The 26419-nt window shown below is 39.6% G+C and overlaps 2 protein-coding genes across 2 annotated transcripts in view; one reads left to right on the forward strand and one right to left on the reverse strand.

The window, feature by feature from the left end:
- The window catches only part of LOC110285757 (steroid transmembrane transporter SLC22A24-like), a 75745-nt gene that overhangs the window by 22008 nt on the left and 27318 nt on the right, over positions 1-26419 (forward strand). Inside the window, 4 exon segments of the mRNA XM_085833977.1 lie at positions 4528-4682; positions 4784-4952; positions 6522-6623; positions 12644-12770. Coding sequence (XP_085690103.1) covers positions 4528-4682; positions 4784-4952; positions 6522-6623; positions 12644-12770 — 553 coding nt within the window.
- Positions 15197-16581, reverse strand: LOC110285473 (protein aurora borealis-like). Its single transcript, XM_029472824.1, has 2 exons — positions 16304-16581; positions 15197-16139 (listed from the first exon to the last, which is right to left on the reverse strand). Exons 1-2 carry the CDS (start codon positions 16579-16581, stop codon positions 15197-15199), a joined length of 1221 nt encoding a protein of 406 aa, XP_029328684.1.

The following is a 26419-nucleotide window of genomic DNA, read 5'->3' on the forward strand; positions in this document are numbered from 1 at the left end:
TGCAGACTTTCACATTGCTGCTTGGATCTTCACTCAGGAGAGCCATTTCTACTTTTCTGACCTTTCTCTGTTAACAGTTTCTCTGCTCTCTTTTCCTTGATAGTCCCTGAACCTTGGGGGCAGCCATTTTATTCTTACAGTTCACAGGAATATGTTAATTGACCACTTTCTTCCATTTATTCAAAGAACTAATTAAATTTAGATCTTTATTTTGAATTCATTCTCATTATCTTGACTTTTCCATTAGAATTGTTAGTATTTGATCAGAATAACTTATTAGTCTTCAAAGAATATAGTGTAGGGCTGCAGAGATGGCTCAGTAGTTAAGAGCACTGGGTGCTCTTCCTGAGGTCCTGAGTTCAATTCTTAGCAACCACATGGTGACTCATGACCATCAATAAAGGGATCTGATGCCCTCTTCTGGCATGCAGGTGGTGTATAGGCAGACAGAACACTCATTCATTAAAAAAAATTACATAAATAAAAAAGAAATTGTATCATATTTGATGTAAGATATCAATCTGTGTATCCAAGAAGCTCAAATATAAGTAGCTAAGCCACATTAATCTACATGCCTGTTTTTGTACCAGCACTGTGCTTTTAAATTTTTTTATTTTATATTCATTCATATTCTCTCTCTCTCTCTCCTTCTCTCTCTCTCTCTCTCTCTCTCTCTCTCTCTCTCTCTCTCTCTCTCTCTCTCTCTCTCTCTCTCCCACCCCCGAGAGCCCTGCTCACCCATAGGTTTTTTATTTGTTTCTCATTATGGATGGTTGTGAGCCACCATGTGGTTGTTAGGATTTGAACTCATAACCTCTGGAAGAGCAGTCACTGCTCTTAACTGCTGAGCCATCTCACCAGCCTTAATTAAAAAAAATTTTTAAAATTACTGGTTCTGTACTATATCTTGAGATTTGGAAGAGTAATCCTTTCTGAATTGTTCTTTTGTTGCAGGATTATTGTTTTGCCTATCTGGCTATTTGTGCTTCCATATGTATTAAACATTTTTTTTTTTTCTGTGAAGAATAACATGGGGATTTTGACTGGGATTACATTGAATCTGTAGATTATTTTTGTTATTTTCACAGTATTAATCCTACCAATCCATGAGCACAGGAGGTCTTTCCATCTTCTAGTATCTTCCTCAACATCTTTCTTTAGAGGTTTAAAGATTTAATTGTATTTGTCAGGCACTGGCAGAGCCTCTCAGGAGACAACTTTATCAGGCTCCTGTCAGCTAGCTCTTGTTGGCATCTGAAATAGTGTCTGGGTTTGGTGGTAGTTTATGGGATGGATCCCCAGGTGTTGAATGAAGCCCAGGGTCCCCAATGAAGGAGCTAGAGAAAGTACCCAAGGAGCTGAAGGGGTTTGCAGTCCTATAGGAGGAACAACAATATGAACTAACCAGTACCCCCAGAGCTCCCAGGAACTAGACCACCAACCAAAGAGTACACATGGTAGGACTCCTAGCTCCAGCTGAATATGTAGCAGAGGATGGCCTAGTTGGTCATCAATGGGAGGAGAGGCCCTTGGTCCTGTGAAGGTTCTGTGCCCTAGTATAGGGGAATGCCAAGGCCAGGAAGCAGGAGTGGGTGGGTTGGGGAGCATGGGGGGAGAGGGAGGATAGGGGATTTTTGGAGGGGAAACTAGGAAAGGAGATAACATTTGAAATGTAAATAAAGAAAGTATTTAATAAAAAAAGATTTCATTGTAAAGCTGTTTTATATCCTTGGTTAGGTTTATTCCTAGATAGTCTCTTTTCTTTTTTTTTTATATTATGATTTTATTTTTATTTATTTATTTTTTTAGGTATTTTCCTCATTTACATTTCCAATGCTATCCCAAAAGTCCCCCATACCCACCCCGATAGTCTATTTTCTTAGAAGCTATTGTGAATGGAAGTGTCTATGATTTCTTTCTAAATATTCTTGTTATTGGTGTATAGAAAGGATACTGTTTTGAAAGCTAATTTTGTATCTTGTTAGTTTACCAAAAATGTTGGTCATTTCTCGAAGTTTTTAGGTAGAATTTATGGACCTCCTGTGTATAGTATTGCAACATCTGCAATCAGAAATAATTTGACTTCTTTTTCTATTTGTATTCTTTAGTTTCTTCTCTTGTCTTATTGCTCTAGCTAGTAATTTAAACACTTTATTGAAAAGGAGTGGGGATAGTGGACAGGACTGTCTTACTCCTGATTTTAGGTGGATTGCTTTGAGTCTTTTTCCATTTAAATGATATTTGCTATGATATTGTCATATTTAGCTGTTATTATGTAGAGCTATGATCCCCACAACCCTGTTTTCTTCAGGACTTTTGTCATGATCTCATGTTAGATTTTGTCAAAGGCTTTTTTTTATCATATCACTCACTGTATCACTCTTTGGTATATACTCAAATACTAAATATTCAGTTCCAGAAATGCTTGCTCAACTAGGTTCACTGTTACAATGTTCATAATATCTAAGAAATAGAAATAACCCAAATGTCTTTACAAATAAATACTGAAAATGAGTACACATATACAATGGGATTCTATTCAGTTGTAAAGAAAACTGAAGTCATGAATTTTGCAAGTAAAATGGAGCTGGAAAATATGTTGAGGTAACCCAGACCCAGAAAGAGAAACACTATATGCTCTCTCTTAATTGTGGATCCTAGTTCCAGATCTTTAGAGTTGAGTATATAACCTGAAGTATCCAAAGAATTATGATACAGGTGGTCAATAGCTGCAGACAGAGCATCAGTTTCTTTATCCCACACAGAATATCCAGTCCTAAATGGCCATCTCTGGACACATGGATTCTGTAATTTATATGTCTGTTTATCTATCTGTCTGTCTGTCTATCATTTATGTCGCTCATGTACATATGCATGAAACAATCTAAGGAAATAGAAAAAGAGTATGAGGTGATGGGGAGAGAAAGAATGATAGAGATGGGCAGAGTGGAAGATGGATGCTATGAAAGGGATAATGGGATAACAGAGGGACAATCAAAAAGTGGGGGGATAGTAGAGAAATGGGATGAGGATAACTGGAGAGGAAGAGTAATGCCTAAAAGAGAAAAAGGAAAGATAACACCAATAAGTTTGTAAAAACAGGGAATAACCCAAGTGTCCTTGAAGTATTAAACTAGGCTACCACCAAAGGTTTAGTGTTCAAGAAGTAGAACATTTACAAATTTAACAGATGACTCTTTCCTATGAGAATACATATGATTTACATGATATACCTATGCATTGTTTGGACTAAGCTTTATCTAGACTGTCACTTTATCACTTCATTTCACATACCACTTTTTTTTAAAAATTCATATCTTGTTCTAAGTTGAAACACAAACATAATAATTATGACTATCATGTATGAATTTGCATGAATCAGAATGTATAATTAATGTCACAAAGTAAATATGCTGCTGAGAGTAGCAGATAACTGGCTACCAGTTACCCCAATTACTTTAAATCCAGTACACATGCCTATGTTCAACAGAGTGGAAAGAATTGCTCTTCTAGTTGACAGTCAAACTCTGAATTTTGAATCTTTCTGTTTTTTAAAAAAATCTGCTTGATAAAAATTTCCATTTGAGGGGCTCGAGAGATGGCTCCGAGGTTAAGAGCATTGGATGCTCTTCCAGAGGTCCTGAGTTCAATTCCCACCAACCACATGGTAGTTCAGAACCATTTATTTTATTTTTTTAAACAATTTTTTATTAGATATTTTCTTCATTTACATTTCAACTGCTATCCTGAAAGTCCCTTATAACCCTCCCCCTACCCTGCTTCCCAACTTATCCACTCCCTCTTGCTGGCCTTGGCATTCCCCTGTACTGGGGCATATAATCTTTGCAAGACCAAGGGCCTTGTCTCCCAATGATGGCCGAGTAGGCCATCTTCTGCTACATATGCAGCTAGAGACACAAGCTCTGGGGGTACTGGTTAGTTCATATTGCTGTTCCTGCTATAGGATTGCAGACCCCTTCAGCTCCTTGGGTACTTTCTCTAGCTCCTCAATTGGGGGCCCTGTGTTCCATCCAATAGATGATTGTGAGCATCTACTTCTGTATTTGCCAGGCACTGGCATAGCCTCACAAGAGACAGTTATATCAGGGTCCTTTCAGCAAAATCTTGCTGGCATATTCAATAGGGTCTGCAGAGATCTGGTGCCATCTTCTTGGATGCAGGCATAATGCTATATATATAATAAATAAGCCCTAAAGAAAATTTCCATTTGATAAATAATTAACAATGAAACAATGTACTGTTACATGTTAAGTAAATACGTTAGTAAAAGGGTATTTAAATAATGTTAAAACTCAAATGTCCTCCACTGTCTTGTGGCTTGAATTAGTAGGAAATATACTAGTAGCAAATTGGAGATGAAGCTTTGGTTCACACTGTTTTCAAACACAGAAAGTTGTGTTTAGGATATACACTTTTAGTTATTTCTTGATTTTTATGACTTTAAAGTGTCTTCGGTTTGTATGCCAAGTGCATCGTTCCTGTAGTCTAATCCTTTCTTTCTCTCAGGTTTGGGAGGAAGTTAATCTTTACATGTGCTTCACTGCAAATAGCCATCATGGAAACCTGTGCAGCTGTGGCTCCCACCTTTCTCATCTACTGCTCACTACGATTCCTGGCAGGGATTTCTTTCTCAGCCATTTTGACAAATAGTATCTTGCTCAGTAAGTCAAAACTTTTAGGGGACATTTTCCAAGCTTTGGTTTTGACCTGGATGTCCCTCCCATCTTAATTTGATATCAAGATTCATTTTCTTTTCTTCCAGTAATAGAATGGACAAGGCCTAAATTCCAAGCCTTGGCAACAGCTCTGTTATTGTGTGCTGGAGCGGTTGGACAGATAATATTGGCAGGCCTGGCTTTTACTATTCGAAACTGGCACCACCTCCATCTGGCGATGTCTGTACCAGTGTTTTTCTTACTTGTACCCACAAGGTATGAGCTTCCTTTCTCTTCTGTCTTATGGAATCCTGGAATGATCATGTACATGGAATCAGGATGAAAGAAATGCATTTGTATCTGGTTGATACCTGACAGTGTGTGCTCCTCTTCATGTTTTGTGCCATGAGGACAAGTAGGACTCAGATGAACCAAGGATACTGAATTAAACTTGAATTTAAGACCATTGGTATTTTTATAAAATTATATACATGTGTGATAAGAGATATAGTTATATTGAGGAGGATTCATTATTTATCTGAAGATTGTGAGTTTTGATTTTACTAATAATTGGATAAAATGTATCTAATCACATTCATATTATGGATAAATAAATAATTTCTGAGGAAGTGTATTCAATACATATATATTATCACTATTAGATATGGTATACTAAAACTATGTATTATTTGATATTTAAATTGTATTACTCCCAAGTTAATTCTGTTTATTAAGGAAAAACTACCCTAAAAAAGAGAGAGTAGCAATGAATCCTTACCAGAATGTTCTTGTTTTTTCTGTTTGTCTTTGCTACCAAGCTTTAATTGTCCAGGTTATAATAGAATTTTCATAAAAATATTTCCTTTCTTATAGGAAAATCTTTAAAGATTAGATTGCCTCTACTGTAGTTTGTATTTGTATGAGTGACTTTAAAAAGGAAAACATTATGGAAACTTTTGTGACATTTACCTTTGTAGGTGACATGGATAAAAGACAAAAAATAAATTTATCCCCACTATTTAATGAAGGAAGAACATACATGGTTTCTCTAGTTTAAAACTGTAGGCAGGTGCCTAGAGAGATGGCTCAGTGGTTAAGGGCACTGACTGTTCTTTCAGAGGTCCTGAGTTCAATTTCCAGCTACCACTAGGTGGCTCACAACCATCTGTAATGGGATCTGATGCCCTTTTCTGGTGTGTCTGAAGACAGCAACAGTGTACCCACATGCATAAACACAAACAAAACAAACAAACAAAAAACCCAACAACTGTAAGCAGAATGACCCACTCATCTCATTTGTTCTTTATGTCCTCTTCCTTTTCTTTTCATGTTTTTATTTTAAATTTTAATTTAATTTTGATTTTCTTTGAAACAGAGTCTCACTGTTCAGTGTCAGCTGTCCTGGGACTTAGTATGTAAACATGACTGTCCTTGAACTCACAGAGAATCTACTTGCCTCTGCCCACCTAATGCTAAGACTAAAAGTGTGTGTTATATAATCTGGCTCATTTTTATTTTTTGGTTTGAAAATTTAAAAAATTTATTAGATGTCCAGATAGAATCCATGTATCTTATTTTCAAAACATTTATTCTTTGAGGTTCCATATGTACATTGCATACATAAGTATAACATTATTTATCATCCCCACACCTCACTATCCCCTTCCAACCTTCCCCAGGACCCCCATCACATCTTCCCAACTTTATGTACTATTTATGTGTTTACATGCTTATTCCTTTGAGTCCACTGAGTACTGCCCATGTGCTCATGGGTATAGGGTTAGCCACTAAGTTATGGGGAAACCAGTGATCACACTCCTAAAGTGACTTTTTCTCTTCCTGTAGCCGTCAACTGCCAATAACACCTCAGTTAGGGGTGGAATCTGGTGTGCCCTTCTCTATTCCTGCTAGAATTTTTAACTGGCCTGATTTTGTGTGTTATGAGATCATATATATAACAGCCATATCATGTCCAGAGGACAGCATTTCACAGCACTCTTTTCTACCTTCCAGTTCTTACATTCTTTCCATCCCCTCTCTCACCACAGTCCCTGAACTCTGGGTGAGGAGTGTTGATGTTGATGTCCCATCTCTGGCTGAGAACTCAGTCACTTATTCTCAGCATTTTGAACAGTTATAATGATCTATATTAACCACTTACCTCTGCAATAAGAAATTTCTCTAACTAAGGTTAAGAGCAGCACAAATCTATAAAAGTAGCATCAATATCAGCTTCATAAAAAGAGTTTGGGAATGTTCTTTTTCTTCTTCTTTTTTTTATTATATATTTTCTTTATTTACATTTCAAATGCTATCCCGAAAGTTCCCTATACCCTCCCCTCACCCTGTTTCCCTACCCACCCACTCCTGCTTCTTGGCCCTGGCATTCCCCTATACTGGGTCATATAAAGTTTGCAAGTCCAAGGGGCCTCTCTTCCCAATGATGGCCAACTAGGCCATCTTCTGCTACATATGCAGCCAGAGACACGAGCTCTGGGGGTACTGGTTAGTTCATATTGTTGTCCCACCCATAGGGTTGCAGACCCCTTCAGCTCCTTGGGTACTTTCTCTAGCTCCTCAATTGGGGGCCCTGTGTTCCATCCTATAGATGACTGTGAGCATCCACTTCTGTATTTGCCAGGCACTGGCATAGCCTCACAAGAGACAGCTATATCAGGGTCCTTTCAGCAAAATCTTGCTGGCATATGCAATAGTGTCTGCTTTTAGTGCCTGATTTTGGGATGGACCCCCGGGTGAGGCAGTCTCTGGATGGTCCATCCTCCCAGCTCCAAACTTTGTCTCTGTAACTCCTTCCATGGGTGTTTTGTTCCCAATTTTAAGAAGGGGTGAAGTGTCCACACTTTGGTCTTCATTCTTCTTGAGTTTCATGTGTTTTGCAAATTGTATCTTAGGTATTCTAAGCTTCTGGGCTAATATCCACTTATCAGTGAGTGCATATCAAGTGACTTTTTTTGTGATTGGGTTACCTCACTCAGGATGATATCCTCCAGATAAATCCATTTGCCCAAGAATTTTATGAATTCATTGTTTTAAATAGCTGAGTAGTACTCCATTGTGTAAATGTACCACATTTTCTGAATCCATTCCTCTGTTGAGGGACATCTGGGTTCTTTCCAGCTTCTGGCTATTATAAATAAGGCTGCTATGAACATAGTGGAGCATGTGTCCTTATTACCAGTTGGAACTTCTTCTGGGTATATGCCCAGGAGAGGTATTGCTGGATCTAGTGGTAGTACTATGTCCAATTTTCTGAGGAACTGCCAGACTGATTTCCAGAGTGGTTGTACAAGCTTGCAATCCCAATAGCAATGGAGGAGTGTTCCTCTTTCTCCACATCCTCACCAGCATCTGCTGTCACCTGAATTTTTGATCTTAGCCATTCTGACTGGTGTGAGGTGGAATCACAAGGTTGTTTTGATTTGCATTTCCCTGATGATTAAGGATGTTGAACATTTTTTTCAGGTGCTTCTCAGCCATTCGCGATTCCTCAGTTGAAAATTCTTTGTTTAGCTCTGTACCCCATTTTTTAATGGGGTTATTTGAATTTCTGGAGTCCAGCTTCTTGAGCTCTTTGTATATATCAGATATTAGTCCCCTATGGGATTTAGGATTGGTAAAAATCCTTTCCCAATCTGTTGGTGGCCTTTTTGTCTTATTGACAGTGTCTTTTGCCTTACAGAAGCTTTGCAGTTTCATGAGGTCCCATTTGTTAATTCTTGATCTTACAGCAGAAGCCATTGCTGTTCTCTTTAGGAATTTTTCCCCTGTGCCTATATCTTCAAGGCTTTCCCCCACTTTCTCCTCTATAAATTTCAGTGTCTCTGGTGGAAATGTTTTTCTTTTAACTATCTTATGGAATAATTTGAGAACTATTGGTGTTCTTTGAAATTCTGGCAGAGTTCTGTGCCAGATGTATCTGGCCCTGGAGTTCTTTAGGTTGGAATAGTTTTTTTATTTCTGTTTTAATTTCATTGTTGGCTATATGGATTTGTTTCAGTTATTTATTTCATCTTGGTTTGATTTTGGTATGTTCCATGCATCTAGGTATCTGTTCATTTCTTTTAGATATTTCATTTCAGTGGACAAGAGATTTAAAACATGTTTATGATTTTTTGATATCTATTGTAATGTTTCTCCTTTAAATTCTAATCATACTTATTTGGGCCTCTTCTCTCATTATTTATTATTATTATTAATTATTTATTTACATCCCAAATGTTGTCTCCCCCCCCCCCCCCCGCATCTGCCCTCACAGAGTTCTTACTTTCATTCCACCTTCTTCCCCCCATTCCTTTTTCCCTTTGCCTGTGAGAGGGTGCCACCCCTGGCATTCCCCTTCCTGGGGCATCACACTTCCCTCTTTTGATTAATTTGGCTAGGGGTTTGTCAATTTTGTTTATCTTTCCGCTTTTTTTGTTTACTTTTCTTAATTTTCCCCATGATTTTAGTTCTCTCTTCCTATCTACTTTTTTTTTTTTTTTTGGTCTGTTCTTGTTTTTTCCAAGGCTTTAAGATATATTATCAAGTTATTAACTTGAAATTTCTTAAATTTTGGATATAGGCACTTAGCAGTATAAACTTTCCTCTTAGGAAGGCCTTAATTAAATTTTATAGATTTTGGTATGTTGTGTTTTATTTTCATTCACTCTTAGAAATTTAAAAATTTCCTTCTTGACTTCTTCCCGGTCATCATCTAATTTCCTTAATTTGTGTACTCTCTGTAGTTTCCACTGCTGCTGACATCCAGCCTTATTCCTTTGTGATCAGACAGATTACAGGATGGTTCTTTAAATTTTCCTGTTTATGTTAAGGTTTGTTTTGTATCCTAATATGAAGTTGATTTTGTAGAAAGTTCCACGGGTTGCTACTACGTAGAATGTATTGTTTGAGTGGAGTGTCTATAGATGTTCATTATGTTCATTTACTTTTTTATTACTCAATACTAATGTTTTTATACAGTTTTTACATATAAATACATTTAAAAACATTGAAAGTACATATACTAACATTTACAGCATGCTTCTGTTTTAAACAGAATGCATGAATATAGTAGTCAGAAAAGAAAAAACTTAGCTCATTAAAAATGATTTTTTTTTAGTGAAATTAAAAAACAATTTTAGCTTCTGGTCTTCATATACACTCTGGACTTAAGGCTGTCCCACAGGAGTGCTCTCACTCTTAAGCTCAGGGGTGAGATCTTTCACTTCAATAACAATCCAAAGCAGGAAGAATGCACAGTGCACAGGAACAGCAAGTGACTATAGTTGTGTGGGTCTTTAAACTGTCAAAGTTCTATCCCCAGGCCCCCAGTGTCACCAACTGGGGACCAACTATTCAAATGCTTGAGACTATGGGGTACATTCTCATTTAAACCAACACAACTTTCTCTTTTATTCATCTCTTTGTTTTTGTTCTGCTGGAGTTTATGTCTTCTTTGAATTGTTTCTACGTAGTTATCATTCTTTTGAATTCTTTGTTAGTTCCTCCAAGTCGTTTTCATTAAATGCCATTATTATGGGAGCAATGATTTGTAGAGGGAGCATGCTGTGTTGGTTTTCCTTGTTATTTCTGTTTTTGTGATGGGACTTGCAATCTGAAGTTAGTTTGTTGGTTGTGTTTTCCTTTTATTATTTTATATTTTTATTTTATGGTGCAGTGAAAGAATCAGTTCTAGAAGGGTTGAAATACCTCTTTATTCTGAGGTACTGTTTTTTAGGGTTGGAAGATTTATCTTTATTTGGCCTCTGAGGTTCAGGTAGTCCTGTGTCAGCTAGGCCCCCCTGACTGGGTTTGTAGCTTGTGTTGTGAGTTAGGAAACACTTTACATGCCTGTGGGTCTTACCCAGAGTCAGATCTAGCACACCCTGGTTCCTCAGCTACTGTTAAGGTTACTGGGATATGTGGATCTTCCCACACACCTATAGTCTTAACCTGGAGTTAAAAACAGTCCTTCTATGGGCCCTCAGCTTTTGAATTTGGTAAAAGATGTGGATCTCCTCAATCAACAATCCATCCCCCACCCCCCCAATTAAATTGTATCATTGACATTCACTGCATATTTCTTCTACCTTGCTTTCCATTTTGTTGATGAGGCTTTTGATGGAGTTTTTTTTTTAATTTCTTCTAAAATTGTTTTAATTAATTTATTTTAAAAATATATTTTCTCTCATACAATACACCTCAGCTGCAGACTCCCCCCACCTCTACTCTGCCCCTGATCTCCTGCTTCATTTCACTTTAGAAAAGAGCATACCTCCCAGTGATATCAACTTAAACATAACAAGATACAATAAGACTAGCCATAAACTCTCATATCAAGACTGGACAAGGCAACCCAGGAGGCGAAAAAGGGTTCTAGGAACAGGCAAAAGAATCAGAGACAACCCATTCCCATTGTTAGGAACCCAACAAACACCCCCAAATAAGCAGCCAGTTGTGGTGGCACATGCTGGTAGGACTTACTTACTGAAGGAGGTGGTGGCTCTAGGATTACAAATTGGAGGCCAGCCTGGGCTCCACTGCGGTTTTTATTTGGATTATTGAGTTTTTTTTTTTTTTTAATTTTCAACATCATTTTAGGTTGGTTTTTCTTCAGTAATTCTCTTTGTTGAATATGTTTTCATATCTTGTATAGAATTCTTTATTTTATTACTCTTTTTGTTATCTTGAGCATATTCACATCTTTTTTTCTTTAAAGATTTTTATTTATTTATTATAAACAGTGTTCTGCCTGCATGTATGCCTGCAGGCCAGAAGAGAGCACCAGACCTTATTACAGATGGTTGTGAGCCATCATGTGGGTGCTGGGAATTGAACTCAGGACCTCTGGAAGAGCAGTCAGTGCCCTTAACCTCTGAGCTATATCTCCAGTGCATATTCACATCTTATTTGAGGTGCTTATCATAGTTGTAATCATTTTGTTGAATTATTTATCTGGAGCTTTTTCTGGTCATTTTTATTATGGATCACTATAATGGAATTAGTAATTTTTGTAAGTCATATTTCCTTTGTTTATAATGTTCTTGTTTCTGAGCTGGGACTGAAGCAGTTGGAAAACTTTGTTGGTTGAGTGTTTCTTTATTTCTTCTTCTTTTGCTGGTTCAGGTTGCCTTTTCTCTTTTACTAGAGACACAATGTTCAGCATAGGACTAGGCTGAAATGGAGTTTTCTTCTTCAAATTGGTCCAGTGAGTTTCTGGACTGCCTGGATGGGCCTGAGCAGGGGAACCTGAAGTCTCCTACTTAATGCAAGAGGCTATGTGAACTTAGCTTCCAAATTACACCCTTTCTTCTTTTAAAAATTATTTAAAAAGTGCTATAGTAATGCATCAGCAGAGGAGACATACTTTGTTAGAATTGACTCTAAGAGGTGATTGCAGGTCCGATACAGTGAGATGAGTTCATACTAACAAAAGTGTAAACCTTCTGTCAGATTTATTCATATAATTTAAATCTTCATAACATATCAACTGACATCATAGCACTGATGCTCCCATTATATAGATGAGAAATGGAGTCTGCTTCTTCTTTAATACATGGTTAGATGCCATCAGGTTCTTGGCATAGGGATGACTGCAATTCAGATGATATAATTAGTATGTTAAATTTAAGAAGTCCTTAATTAGGAAAAATATTATGACTAAATATTTCCCACCTCCTGACAAAGAAATCTGGAAAAGTACTATATAGGGGTCCTTTATATTTCAGTTCAGTGAACTCCATGAAGTTTGCATCCAAGTCACAGGAGGGAGACCAACATGACTGCAGGTCTGCATTCAAAAGTACAGATGTACTGTATGGATGAATTGTTTTCTAGTAAAGGTATAAGAAAACATAGAATTATATTTACTGTTATAACAGAATGAGTTGTAACCATTATACTAATAAAACCATCCAAGGACAAATTTGGCACTTAAGAATTGTTTATAATTCCAACCTCTTCTTGAGCAGGTGGTTGTCAGAGTCAGCTCGGTGGCTGATTGTGACCAACAAACCCCAGAAGGGCTTAAAGGAACTTAGAAAAGTTGCACACATAAATGGAATGAAGAATTCTGGAGTGGTCCTAACCATGGAGGTAAGCATAATGGGAGCATAAAGGAAACACAAGCTTGGTAATACATGTCTAGATGTCAAGGTGCAATATGCTACTATTAAATATAATGTATACATGTTTTTTTCAAAAGGGACTAAAATGTATTGTTTTTCATTTTGCTTGTTGAATTTAATTTGTTCAAATATATCCACAGGATTTTATTCATTTTAAAACTTTTTCTTAGCATATACTAGTTAGACATAATAATGAGTGTTAGTTAACATTTCCACATATAGTATATTTTATTATATTTATCACTCCTTGCTCTTGTTCTTCTCTCCTACTGCTCCCCCTTCTCTTCTTACATAGTCCTCTTGTATTTTTGTGTCTTTTTTTGTGTGTGAAGCAAAAAGTTCCATTAAGGTTAGCTATAAAAATACAAATAAGAGGTTATTTACAGGACAGCACATAACTTCTAGTAGCTGTTCAATTGAAAAATTTTCTGAAAATAAATAATTGACTATCAATCTTCAGGAGCAGTAGGCCTTTATAAGTCCTTTCATATAGCAATGGTCAGCAAGAAGGGAATGGACTTATAAGCCTCTTTACTTCCAATGATGGTTGACTGGACTATCTGGGTGGGTCTTGTGCAGGTAACCATGACTGCTAAGAGTTTAAGTGTACAATGACTATATAAACCCTCAACAATAGAATTGTATTGTGTCATCATTTCTTCTGGCTCTTAAAGCCCTCATGTTGTTCCTTGAACCTTGGAAGGGGTAATGTAGATGTCCAATTGAGGGATGAGCACTCAACAGTCATGTGTTTCCAGCACTTTGACCTGTTTTGAGTTTGCAGTAACTGCACTCAGTGTAAAAAGAGAAGCTTCTCTGACCATAACTGACAACATCAGCACTCTAGAACACAAATAAAGCTATGTAGATGGCAATTCAACAGGCAGGTCAAGTCCAAACAACAAAACAACTTCCAAAGCAGCAACAATAGCTTCCTGTCTCGGTTGCTTTTCTATTGCCATGACAAAAACACCATGACCAAGTCATCTTAGAAGAGAAAACATTAAATTTGGGGACTTACAGTTCCAGAGGGTAGTTTATGATGGAGGCATGGCAGCAGGCAGGCAAGCATGATACTGGAGCAGTAGATGAGAGAATATGCTTTATCTATAAGCACAAGAGAGGGAGTGAGGGAGGGAGTGGGGAAGGGAAGGAGGGAGAGTAAGGAAGCAAGAAAGCAAGAAAGGGGTGGGGGAGAGAGCAAGTTAACTGGGAGTGACATAGATTTTTAAAACCATAAGGCTCACCTCCAGTGACACATCTCCTCCAACAAGACTACACGTCCTAATCCTTCCCAAATAATTCCACTCAGTGGGGGGGGGCAAGCACTCAAAACCATGATCCTATGGGAACTATTATTCAGACTGCCATACTTTTTTCACTAAGGTCTGTGATGTGCACAGTTATGGGTTTTCACTTAGGTTTGATATGTCAAATACAAGTTATCACTTATGGTACAGGCCTTAAGTCCAGTCAGAAAGTGGTTTGTTAATGCCATGGCAGTGAAGCTGACACTGCACAACACATACTTTCTGGCATGTCATAGTGTAGCACATCTGAGTAAACACATTTACATCTGAGTAAACTGTTTTTTTTTTTTTTTTAATGGTAGTAAATTTTTATTTTCTAGGACTAATGAACCATTCTGAGTTACGTAGTTTTTAAGAAAGTACAAAAATACAGTCTTTGTTCTCAAACACATTATCTTTTTTCTAATACAGGTTTTTAAAATGTATTTTATTTAGCTATTTTCCCAATTGTTCTTCATATTTCTAAGCTCAACAGGAATTCCCCGGTCTCCCAGTGATTCTGACTCTCCTGTGTTCTGTTCATCTCCCTACCAAGCCTAGGAATGGAGGCACATGCTACTGTGGCAGCCATGTTCGCCCCTACAGATGGCAGCATACAGGATGGTGCCCAGCAGCGCCTTTCTACATTTATAGTGCTCAGAGTATTAACGAGTGCGCTTACACCACGAACCAAGTAATTTCCCCACAGAAAGGAAATTTTAGGGGGTCCATTTTACTTCCCTTTTACCTCCGTAAGTTTTATATTTCAAGATTTCTTTCACACAGTTTCATGTAAAAATACATAGTGCATTCAGTTTCAACACTTTTCTCATGTTCCTAGAACTGATCAATTCAAGACTACCATTCAAAGTCTTAACAAGCAGTTCACTGACCCTGTAGGACAGGAGAAGGCCATGAGGTCTGCCATAATTTATTTGTTAAACAAGCCACTTGAAGCAAATATAGAAATATTTATTGATTTAAAAAAAAAGTATAATTTAACAACTTGGAGTTTCTGGTCCTAGCACCAATTTCCTTTGCAGCCTTTCACATTAATGAGGGAAGTAGGCATAGTATGTGAAGCAGGCACCCCATCACCATCACACTAACTCGCAGCCCTCATAAATCCGGGAGGACTGCTGAGCACCAGTCTTGGGTCTCGAGACTCTGGGCGGCTGCACTGAGATGGACTTGGAGATTGCATCCAGCACCGCTGCGCTGTGTGGCCTTGCTTATTAACTTGAGATTTCATTTCCACTTCAAAGGACATTGGAACATTTGTATGTGTGACATTTTCTTTGCAATAGCTTTCTGTCCCAACAATATCAGTGATATTACTTACACAAGTCTGTGTGTTATAGTCACTGTTCATCTGGATAGCACTGCTTTCTGCAAGAGGCGACATGCACATGTGAGAGTTTTCAATACTGAAGGCAATTCCACTCACAGAATCCGTCGTGGGTGAATTCCCATCATCCACTGGCTCTTTTATCCAAGTGCTTTCACCTACTGTGTCTATAGGATCCACCATATCCACGGTGTCATTTTCCCTCTCACTTTCCGCATCCTCCAGCAGTGCTCGCTCTTTCTCAGCAATACCAGAGTGACTCTGTCTAACAGACATGGCAGTGACAACTAGAGGCTCACCACAAGCATTTGTGCCGAGTGGAGCCGCATCTGTGGAGGAAACGTCGACTTCTTCATCTTCACTGTGAGCCTCCAGGGTAAAAGGTATCCGGATCAGGGAGGACAAACACTGAGGGCCACCTCTCAGTCTCCGAGGAGACCAATTTTTGATTGGCGAGCAGCCATCTATATACGGACTCCTGATGCTCGGGATAGCGATCCCCGTAGAAGCTGTGCCACATGAAGCTTCAGGAGAATGGAACGTAAGCTTCCTGGGTTCTGAGAGCGGCGTCTTTCCTACTTGAAGTGCAATAGGTGAGAAGGTAGGTGAGGAAATAGCTGACGGGCTTGTGGTTACGCTTCCCAAACTGTATTTTTTCACACTGTTCTGAATGGGGCTGGAAGAAAACTGTCCATGCAAACTGAGAACATTCTCAGGAAACTAAATACCCCAGGGTGACGTCCCTAGATGTGATTTGAGTATTTCCATCCAAGCATATCTACGACACACTCCTTATGGCACATGGTATCTACACAGGGCTTCTACAGTAACAGAGACAAGTCCTTTGGATAAAACACCTCGAGCGATCCCCGGGCACTGTAGGGAGGACTTCCGGGAGATGGTGAAGGCAAAGGGTCTGAGATGCTTCCATTCACATCCAAAAAGAGCTTCCTTCTCAGAGATGAAGAGCTGAGGTTCCCAGGAGTGTGGGCCACAAAGTCATCTTCTCTAAAATAGTCTCCTAATACGGCTTCCAAGTTAAAATCCATAGGAAGAGACAGCAGAGTCTGGCAGGCAGCTCCAGATTCAGCCACAGTGGGAAGTAGGGGTGCACATGTGAGCTTAAGGGAACACACCGACATCCAGCTCTGAACATCTGGGGAGGTGCGAGTGGGCTGAACACACACTGAAGTGATTTAGATGTTCCTCTTCTTTCGAGAGTGGATCCTGAGTAAACTGTTTATGAACATTCTTTTGCAGCAGCCTGCATAGAACTTCACAGGACTGTGAAAGCTAGTCAGCAGGGAGGAAGTTTCTGCCTCAGTTTTCTAGTTGGAAACCATCAGCAATGGTATGGCTAACTTGACAAGATCTAGAATCACCTAGCATTCAATTTTCCAGGAATACCTGTGAGGGGTTATTTATATTAATTTAGTTTCTGAGCATGAATGTGAAGGATCATCTTGATTAGGTTGAACAAGGAAGACTACATTAAAAAGGCCAGCACCATCCTCTAGGATTGATCTCAGGTCAAGATAAAAATAAGGAAGCTGGTAGAATATATTTGTTACCTTTTTGTTGCTGTGATAAACTAAAGAATTTATTTGGTTTATGGGTTTGGAGAAAGGCAGGCATAGCAGCAGGAAATAGAGAGTGAACTAGAAGTAGGGTGAAGCTATAAACTTCCCAAGCCTATTCACCATTATGTACTTTTTCCACCTCCTAACTGTTGGATATCATCCCTAAATTGTATCACAATCAGGGACTAAGTGTTCAGATATATGAGGTTACGGTGGACATTTCTCACTGAAATCACCACATTCTATTTTCTGGACCTCATAAGCTTGTAGACATATCATAATGTAAAATGCATTTAGCCTAACTTGAAAAGTCCCATAGTCTTTCAAATCTCAATACTGTCCATAAGTCTTAAGTACAAAATCTCTTCTGAGGCGTAAGAGAATCTCTTAACTGTGACTCACTGTAAAAAACCAAACCAAAACAAAAAATTCTTCTAACATACAATGGCACAGACTATGAATTCCTGTCCAACACAAGATCAAATATCCAGCAGGACAAACATTAACTCCTGTAGCCCCATGTCAAGTGTCTAGATCTTAAGTTTCAAAGGGCTGAGATGGGCTCTATGCTTTTGGACTTTTTGCCTGCAACATATATATCCACTGTATTAGGCTCTTCTTGGCAGATGCCCCATAGCTCTGGCACCTCCCACATATTGGGGTTTTTACTGAAACCCAGGCTTCCCTTTTACAGCTTTTTTTTTTAATTGGATATTTTCTTTATTTACATTTCAAGTGTTATCCCCTTTCCTGGTTTCCCTCCCTCCCAGAAACACCCTATCACATCTTCCCTCCCCCTGCTTTTATGAGGGTGTTCTTCTACCCACTCACTCACTCCCACCTTCCTGCCCTCGAAGGCCTCCTGGACTACAAGGGACTTCTTGCAATGTCTCCAGTGCTGGCATACATTTGGTTGGCCCCAGGCTCTCTGAAACTGCAAAGGGAGAATTTATGGTATCCTCATTCTTGCATCTTTAATGACTCCAAAACCAGTGCTACATGCATGATACTACCAAACTGGGTTGTGCCAGCTTGGGATAGACCCTGCTCACTTCTACTATTGCAATGCCTCACTCTCTGGTTGAGTCAGCTTGACAGGCCGAGAGGCTTGGAAGCTACTCACGAGGCAAAGAGTTTCACGGAAACTCACCTCCTGGAGTATGGCGTCCTCTCTAACCCATACATTAATATTCCATTCCCGAGTTAGTCTGGTGTATGGATCCACATGCTCTCTTTTAGTATTATCCTATTATAAGTGCCTTTTAAGATTGAATTCTGACATAGCTAAGCCTTCACCAGGTTCCAACGTCCTAGAAAGTCCTTGAGCAGACCATGGGCTTGGAATTCAGTAAGAATGTTGCCTATTCAGTGACATTCAAAATTGCCTCTGGCATTACACTCTCACTTTGAATAAAAGCTAAGTCACTGCCCTACACAGGAATTTACCATCTTCGAGGAAGAAGGAAGTTTGAGACCTAAAGAAGAACCAGAATAGATACTTAGAACTATAGATAGCTGAGTTACACCCATACACATGCATTTACAATGGCCTAAGGGAAAGGTGGACTATACAATAGACTAAAATAGGAACTATGGCAAGGGCACGAAGCCCTTGACCCTGGCTTCTAAGATTGAGTGACTCTTAGGTGGAGCTCTTGTTGATCTCAGTTGTTAACAATGAATTCTCTCTTAGGTAATTTCTGTTAGACCTGTGTTTGCATTCCTCTGTTTTATGTAAGAATCCAGTAACCGCTTTGTACCTTCCTAGTGTGTCACCCAACTTCCTTATTTTCTTCTGTATAAAAAGTTTGATGCTCGATTTGACACATTACATTCAGATTCTACACAACCTCTCCTGTGTGCATCTGTCTGTCATTCCATCCAACGCTTTGCCCACCTGCCCCAGAGACCCGTTCCACGCAGACAAAGGGACCAAGAGGGTCTGCGGCATTGCAACTTTTTATGTTGAAAACCATGTTTTTTCCTAGGCTTTTTTCTTTCACAAGCTGGAAGCTTAGATGGTGGGGTCTTACTCTTTAGCACATTTCTCATCATTTCAATGAAGAGCATGAAACTTTTCTTAATGGCTTCAATCTCTTTAACTATTACAGCCTTTCTTTAAGCACATGTTTTGATTGCAAATCACTCTAGGGATCTTTTATGTTTTTCTTTGCAAGCTTCACATTTTGCATTTCTTTCTGCCCCACTTGCTCTTTTTTCATTGTAGACCTGATCAGCAAGCAAGAGGTAGGGTGAGGCTGTGAGGTGGGTCAAAGCCAGGAGGGGGAAAAGACTGGACTGTAAAAAAATAAAAATAATAAAAAATATTTTATTTATTTACATTCCAGTTGTGTCCCCCCCACTCAGTTCGTCATCCCATTCCTTTTCCCTCTTGCCTCTGAGAGAGTGCTCCTTCCCCCAGGCTTCCTCATTTCCTGGGGCCTCACGTCTCTCCAGGATTAAACACATCTTCTCCCACTGAGGCCAGACCAGATAGACCTCTGCTATATATTTGCCAGGAGCCTTGGATCAGCTCCTGGTTTATGCCCCTGGTTGGTGGTTTAGTCTATGGCCCTCCCTGTGGTCTGGAGTAGTTGAGACTGCTGGTCTCTCTATGGGGTTGCCTTCCCCTTTATCTTCTTCAATCCTTCCCTAGTTCAACCATATGGGTCTGTTGTGATAATTTCTTACCCCAATAAGCCTGTATAAAAATCATGATACTCAGTTATATTTATAATCTATATGCCTATATTGGGCAGATCTATCACTATAGTAATTTATTTCCCAGCTATGATACCCCTTACCACTTTCAGCTTCTCTAAACTGTGTGGTTCAGCTCCATCTTCCTTCCACCTCCTCTTTCTCTGTCTCTCTCTCTCCTCTTCTCTCTCTAAGACCTCCAGTCTCACCTTTCCCTTCCACTGCCCAATCATTGGCTCTAGCCTCTATTTGATAAGGTTCAGTGAGATCACCTGAGTATGTGATCTACTCCTCTTCAGGGATGGGGTGGGGCAGCCTCTCTTGAGGAAGCAGAATTAGGATCAAAATACAAACAGCACCCGGGTAACCCACAACATTTTCCCCTTTTAGTCCAAATAAAAGGCACGTTTCTTTCAGATATAATTTGAGAAAACCCCTTACAATTATGCAAATGGTAAAGTGTAATATACATGTAACACCCAATTTATCATATTTGTCAATTTAGATAAAGTGCTTTACTATCTATCCTAACTCAAAGAGCTTACAATTCCATACCTGAATTATGTTGTGATTTTAGCTTGCATCATCATCTGAAAACTATCCTTTCAAATTTATGAAACTATAACCAGTCTTTAACCCCATCTGAAATCCAAGAACAACTTAAATATTACCTGATAATATAGGAAGCATAAAACATAGCTTCCAAAACTTAACCAATTTATAGAGATGACTGACTACCTGGACAGTCTCCTATTCCTCAAAACTTTGGAGCATCAGTCTTTAGCCTCCTGGCCTAGGATCATCTGACAGCCTTCAATTGAAACAGGAGCTATGAAAGACTAGTTTACTCTGTCTTGGCAGAGCCAAGCTGTCGACTATCCCACAGTGTGTTCTTTCTGGACAGTCTTTTTTCATCTGTAGATGGCAAATTTTGTCCAGTGGCTACCTTTCCATAACTGGAGCCACTTCATCTGGAGGTTTTGATGCTCAATTTCTTCTTTGAACCATGAAGGGGATACTGTCAGGAGCAGACATGTCTCCATTAAAAATTTCTAGTAATAATGAAATGATTAAATGTCAGATTCTGTGAATTTCTGATGTTTTTGAAGACTATATAAAGTATATCTTAATTGTTAAACCTTGAATACTTTTAGCTGCTTCCATTTGGATATTGTAGAAAGCTCCTTAATATAATTAGATCAGAATTTAATATAACTATGTGTTTACTATCTGGCTCTTAACTTGTGTTACTTAATCATCCTAAACGGTTTGTAATGGTAGTTATTAGAAGGACCGGGTCTAAGACTTGTATTCTTTTTTTAAAAATATTTATTTTTATTTATTTTATTTATTTACATTTCAAATGTTATCCCCTTTCCTGTTTTCCACTCTGGAAATCTCCTATCCTATCCCCCCTTACCCTGATTCTATGAGGGTGCTCCCCTACTCACCTACCCAATCCTGTCTTGCCACCCTAGCATTCCTCTACACGGGGACATCAAGCCTTCACAGGACCTAGGATCTCCCCTCCCATTGATGCCAGATAAGGCTTCTTCAGCTTCTTCAGTCCTTCCCCTAACTTCTCAGTTGAGGTTCCTGTGCTCAGTCTGATGGCTGGCTGCAAGCCTCTGCATCTGTGTGGTCAGGATCTGGCAGATCCTCTCAGGAGACAGCTGTATTAGGCTCCTGTCAGCAAGCACTTCTTGGCATCAGCAATAGTGTCTGTGTTTGGTGTCTGCATGTGGAATGGATCCCTAGGTGGGGCAGTCTCTGGATGGCCTTTCCTTTAGTCTCTACTTCACTCTTTGTCCCTGTTATTTCCTTTAGACAGGAGCTTTCATTGTTTCATTTCCCATAATTTTCTGTATAATGTTTCTTCATTTTCATTGAATTCCATAAAGTCTTTGATTTCTTTCTTTATTTCCTCCCTGACCAAGTTATCATTGAGCAGAGAGTTGTTCAGTTTCCATGAGAAAGTGGGCTTTCTGTTGTTTTTATGTTATTGAAGTCTAGCCTTAGTTTGTGATGATCTGATAGAATGCATGGGATTATTTCAATCTTCTTGTATCTGTTGAGTTTTGATTTGTGTTTGATTATATGGTCAATTTTGGAGAAAGTTCCATGAGGTGCTGAGAAGAAGGTATATTCTCTTGATTTGGGGTGAAACCCAGTTTGTGGGAATCCCAGGAGACTGCTAGAGATAGTGACACCAATGTAAATATGCACAAGAGTCTGGACTCAGGTTGCAGCCTCCTCTGCTCAGCAGGTTAGGAATGTGACTCTTTGGTCTAGGAGTTCCATATATATATGGGAGACACATATGCTGGGGCTTTCAAGCCTCGGCATTACATGTTTGAACAGGGAGTAAAGGAACACTATCCTTCAAAAACAATAGCATTTGTTCAGATGGCAAGGCCTTTTTGACCTGGGAAGAAATAACTCATTCCATTATCAGAGGCTAGTGTATTTTTACAAGCTGGCCACAGCTGTCTGGAAACAATTGGTTGCTTCTCTCATAGTTCAAGAGGGAGGTGTTGAAGTCTCCCACTATTATTATGTGTGGTGCAATGTATGTTTTGAGCTTTAGTAAAGTTTCCTTTATGAATGTGGGTACAATTGCATTTGGGGCATAGATGTTCAGAATTGAGAATTCCTCTTGGTGTACTTTTCCTTTGATGAATATGAAGTGTCCTTCCCCATATTTTGTTTGATAACTTTTGGCTGAAAGTCTATTTTATTGGATAATTGAATGGCAACTGCAGCTTGTTTCTTGGGATCATTTGCTTGGAAACCTTTTAATTTTGAGGTAGTGTCTGCCTTTGTCACTGAGATGTGTTTCTTGTATGCAGCAAAATACTGGAACCTGTTTATGTGTCCAGTCTGTTAGTCTGTACCTTTTTATGGGGTAATTGAGTCCACTGATGTTGAGAGCTGTTAAAGATAGATGATTGTTAGTTCCTGTTATTTTTGTTGCTGGAAGTGGTATTAGGTGTGCATGATTCTTTTCTTCTGGGTTTGTTGTGAGAAGTTTAATTTCTTGTGTTTTCTTGGATGTATTTTTGTTGGAAATCGACCTGCGGCTCACAAGAAACAGGGTTTCACCTGGGAGGCATACAGGGGCTGAAAAGAGAGGGGAACTAGGCGGATGAGAGAGCAATGGAGCTAAGACAACGTTCCTGATCAAGGCTCAAATGTTTAATGGCGAATGCACTTATAAAGGGGGTAGAGAGGCCCGTTCCTGCCAATTCATTCTTGGAGCCCAGCTGCAGGTGACCACGTGCAGGATAGGGTGTAGTCTCAGGAATAGCTCGGTGGCCTCCCAACAGGTAGCAGTATCTTGAAGAGGAACAGCAACAGTTGACTGAACAATAGAATTGAAAGACCCCCGAAGGGAGACCCTCACTCAAGTCTCGGGACAGCCGCGAACCCAAGAAGACGCTGAGACCGAACCCAAGATGTATAGAGTAAGATTTAATAAAGCAACAACAAGCAAGCACATGAACCAGAGCTCTGGGGCCGAAACTCATACACCAAGCAAGGTGCAGAGGAGAATCGACGCCCGGCCCAAATTTTTCACAGGCTTATATAGGAAAAAAGCCAAGGGGGGGGGGAAGCAGGGCAGGGAAAGTACAAGTTTACGTCATTAAGGGGTTCTGCCAAGGGTTTTTCCAAGGGTTTTTCCAAGGGGCTTTCCGTAACCAAGGGGTCGTGTCCTATATTTTGGCAATGTACCCGATCTTATTGGAACATTCTGAGGTGGTTTTCTTATCTCAAAAATGTTCCTGGCACAGTCCTCAGTTGGGAGGGGGAATGTACTCTGGGGTGAGAAGTTCAGGAGTGTTCCGGGAACAATCTCCAGATGGGAGGGGTAGAACTCTGAGTTGAAGAGTTCAGGAAAAGTTCAGTAATTTTCCTCCTTCAGAATGACCTAGGAAGGCTCCAATTTAGGTAATCTCCTTAATGGCAGAAAAGGTCAAGGTCTGGCTCAGCCTGCTTCAGGTTTGGAGGAGGTTACAATTTCCTCCCTGTTATTAATAATAATAAAAAAAAGCTGGACGGAGGCATAAAATTTATTTATGCTCTGTAGTTCTGCCTGATTTCTTTGGGCCTAGTGAAGAAACCTGTCTCAGTGGGATTCCCTAACTTTTCTCATGGTAAACCTACCTATTCGCTAGGCCATTGTGTTTGGGTAAGACTGGTTACTGCCTCAAGTAAACACTCTGCAGACTAGCCCTGAGCTATTCCGGTTTGGTCCTTTGTAATGCTTAATTAGTTACTGAATAGGTAACTTTCTTACTGAATTCCTACTGAATTCCAAGTTTGTCAGCTTCAAGGTCTTTCTAGGACGTTGGAACACTGGCGAAGGCTTAGTTATGTCAGAATTCAATTTTAAAAGGCACTTATAATAAGATAATACTAAAAGAGAGCACGTGGATCCATACACCAGACTAATGCAGGGATAGGGTAAGAATATACAGGTTATGAGAACGCCAAAGTTCCAGGTGGTGAGTTTCCGTGAAACTCTGCCTCGTGAGTGCTCCCAGGCCTCTCGGCCTGCGAAGCAAACTTCACTGGAGTGTGCATAGCATTCTCCCCCTTTCTTATTATATTTCTGCCAAAGTTCTGGAAAGTCCCGCCTCATCATAGCTACAGATCTCAGGAGTGCTCTAAAGATGAGTGTAAACACAACGATTTACTAATAAAATAGTGCCAATAGTAATAGCAAGTAGGAATATATATTGAACCCAATCCAGGGGATTCAATGCACTTAGGTTATTTTTTAAATCTCTGGCCAATTCATCAATGTTCCAAGTGTCCAAGTGACTATTGCTAATATCTGAAATTTCTGCCTTTCTAGCCTTAATATATGCTATGTCCTGCCCTATTGTTAAGACTACTACTTCTAAGACATTAACCTTTGCCTCCAATCTTTTATATGGCTCTGTGGTGTATTATTAATAAACCATGGCCTCTTGGCATTGAAAGACTCTGAGAGGAGTCCCTTGCTCAGGCCTCAGGACAATAGCAGACACCCAAGAACTCACAATAGACCGAGCTTGTTGCAAACCACATGAGGCTTTATTCGGGGAAAGCCAGAGCTCTGGGGACGACTCATATCCCACGCAGGGGTAGAGGAGTCGACCTCAAGGGGAAAGAGGTCCCAGTTTTTATAGGCCCTCAGGGGGGAAAGGAGAAGGGGGAGAGTAGGGGATTTCCAGATCTAAACAATGTCTAGTCTCAAGAAATGGGTATGGGAGGAGTACAAGGAAAGAGTCTGGTGCAGGTATAGCAACTCAGGATTGGCCGGGCTGTGGTTGCTGGGGAGATTTTCTGACTCTTTCTCAGCAACCAATATCACAAACACCTGGCAATGGGCTTCATCAGTGGGCACACACATGGGTCAAGGAATGGTCAAAACATTGGCAGACACACAGGTTCAAGGAGTGGCCAGAGCATTGTGCACATCTATTTTTCTAAATCAGTGAAGCTAGTTCTGCTAACACTGACATCTATCTTGCCAATTTCAGGGCTTCTGTGACCTTTTACATTCTGTCAGGATCTTTCAGCATGTACCTCTGTCTAGATTGATATGATTCCAAGATCTGGGTGCCCGTCTTAGACTGTCCGGCCTTCATAGAAAACCTTATTTCCAATTCAGACCAAAGCCACAATATGTACTTAGAATGCTTCTTGATGAAGATTAATAACTTCCACCTGCGTTGTTGGAGGCAAGGATGCACACCTGCTGCAGTCAGGCTGAAGGGCATTGACTGACCTGTTGAGACAGGTCAGTTGAGACAGTAAAAAGCAACAGTACAAAAGCTTCTTTGGGAAAGTCCAGGTACTCCCTTCAATTGCAAATTAGCAACGATCAGGCTGAGACTTAGACCTCCCGGTGTGGGGGAGGTGACTTTGAAAATTGCAGAAAGGCTGCAGCTTCTCTGGGAGTGGAGGCTGTGCTCCAAATTAACTTTGCTAGATAATTAAGATTTTAGCTATTTTCCCTAGGATTCTCTAATACTGGAATTATTACTAGACCAGTCCAAGATTGAGTTAGAATAACTGGTCACATGAGGGAAGGAGAAGGATCACTATAACTCTTTCTTGTGTCTAATCTTTCTAAGTCAGATTACACAGTCTCTAATGTTCTATGTCCCATAAGGTTTAAAAAGCTTGAAGCAAGGCAGCTTAGCTTGTCCAAACTGGGAAAATGGCAAACAAAGGTGGGTAAAAAACATATACCCAATTCAGCTTTCTTGTCACTACAGTCAGGGCACTCAGTGAACTCACCTGTCAGCTTGTCACACGAATTAGCCATCATGCTTCTGCAGCGTTCTGTGAAGAGAACCTATGCTTTTCCCTTTCCCAATAAGGTAGCTGTTCAGGATCAAGCCATATGCCAATAAGTAGATCCTTTTCATCTCACCTAGACATGATTATGTCTGGTTTTTAAGATACTATAAGGCATTTATTAAGTTCTTTGACATCCAAATTTCAAAATTCTTAAAATAAAAGTATGATTAAAATAATGTGCTTGATTATTCAACATTTTAAAACACCATCTACAGCATGCAATTTAATTATCTGTGTTGAAGCAGGGGGAAGCTCAAAAGAATAAGCGTGTGATCCAATTCACATATACTTTTCTTCCATAAAAGGGCTGTTTTTAAACACAGTAATTAGGATGCATTCATGCATG

Source organism: Mus caroli, unplaced genomic scaffold, assembly GCF_978045245.1.
Source record: "Mus caroli unplaced genomic scaffold, Mus_caroli_1 scaffold_20, whole genome shotgun sequence".
Classification (NCBI taxonomy): domain Eukaryota; kingdom Metazoa; phylum Chordata; class Mammalia; order Rodentia; family Muridae; genus Mus; species Mus caroli.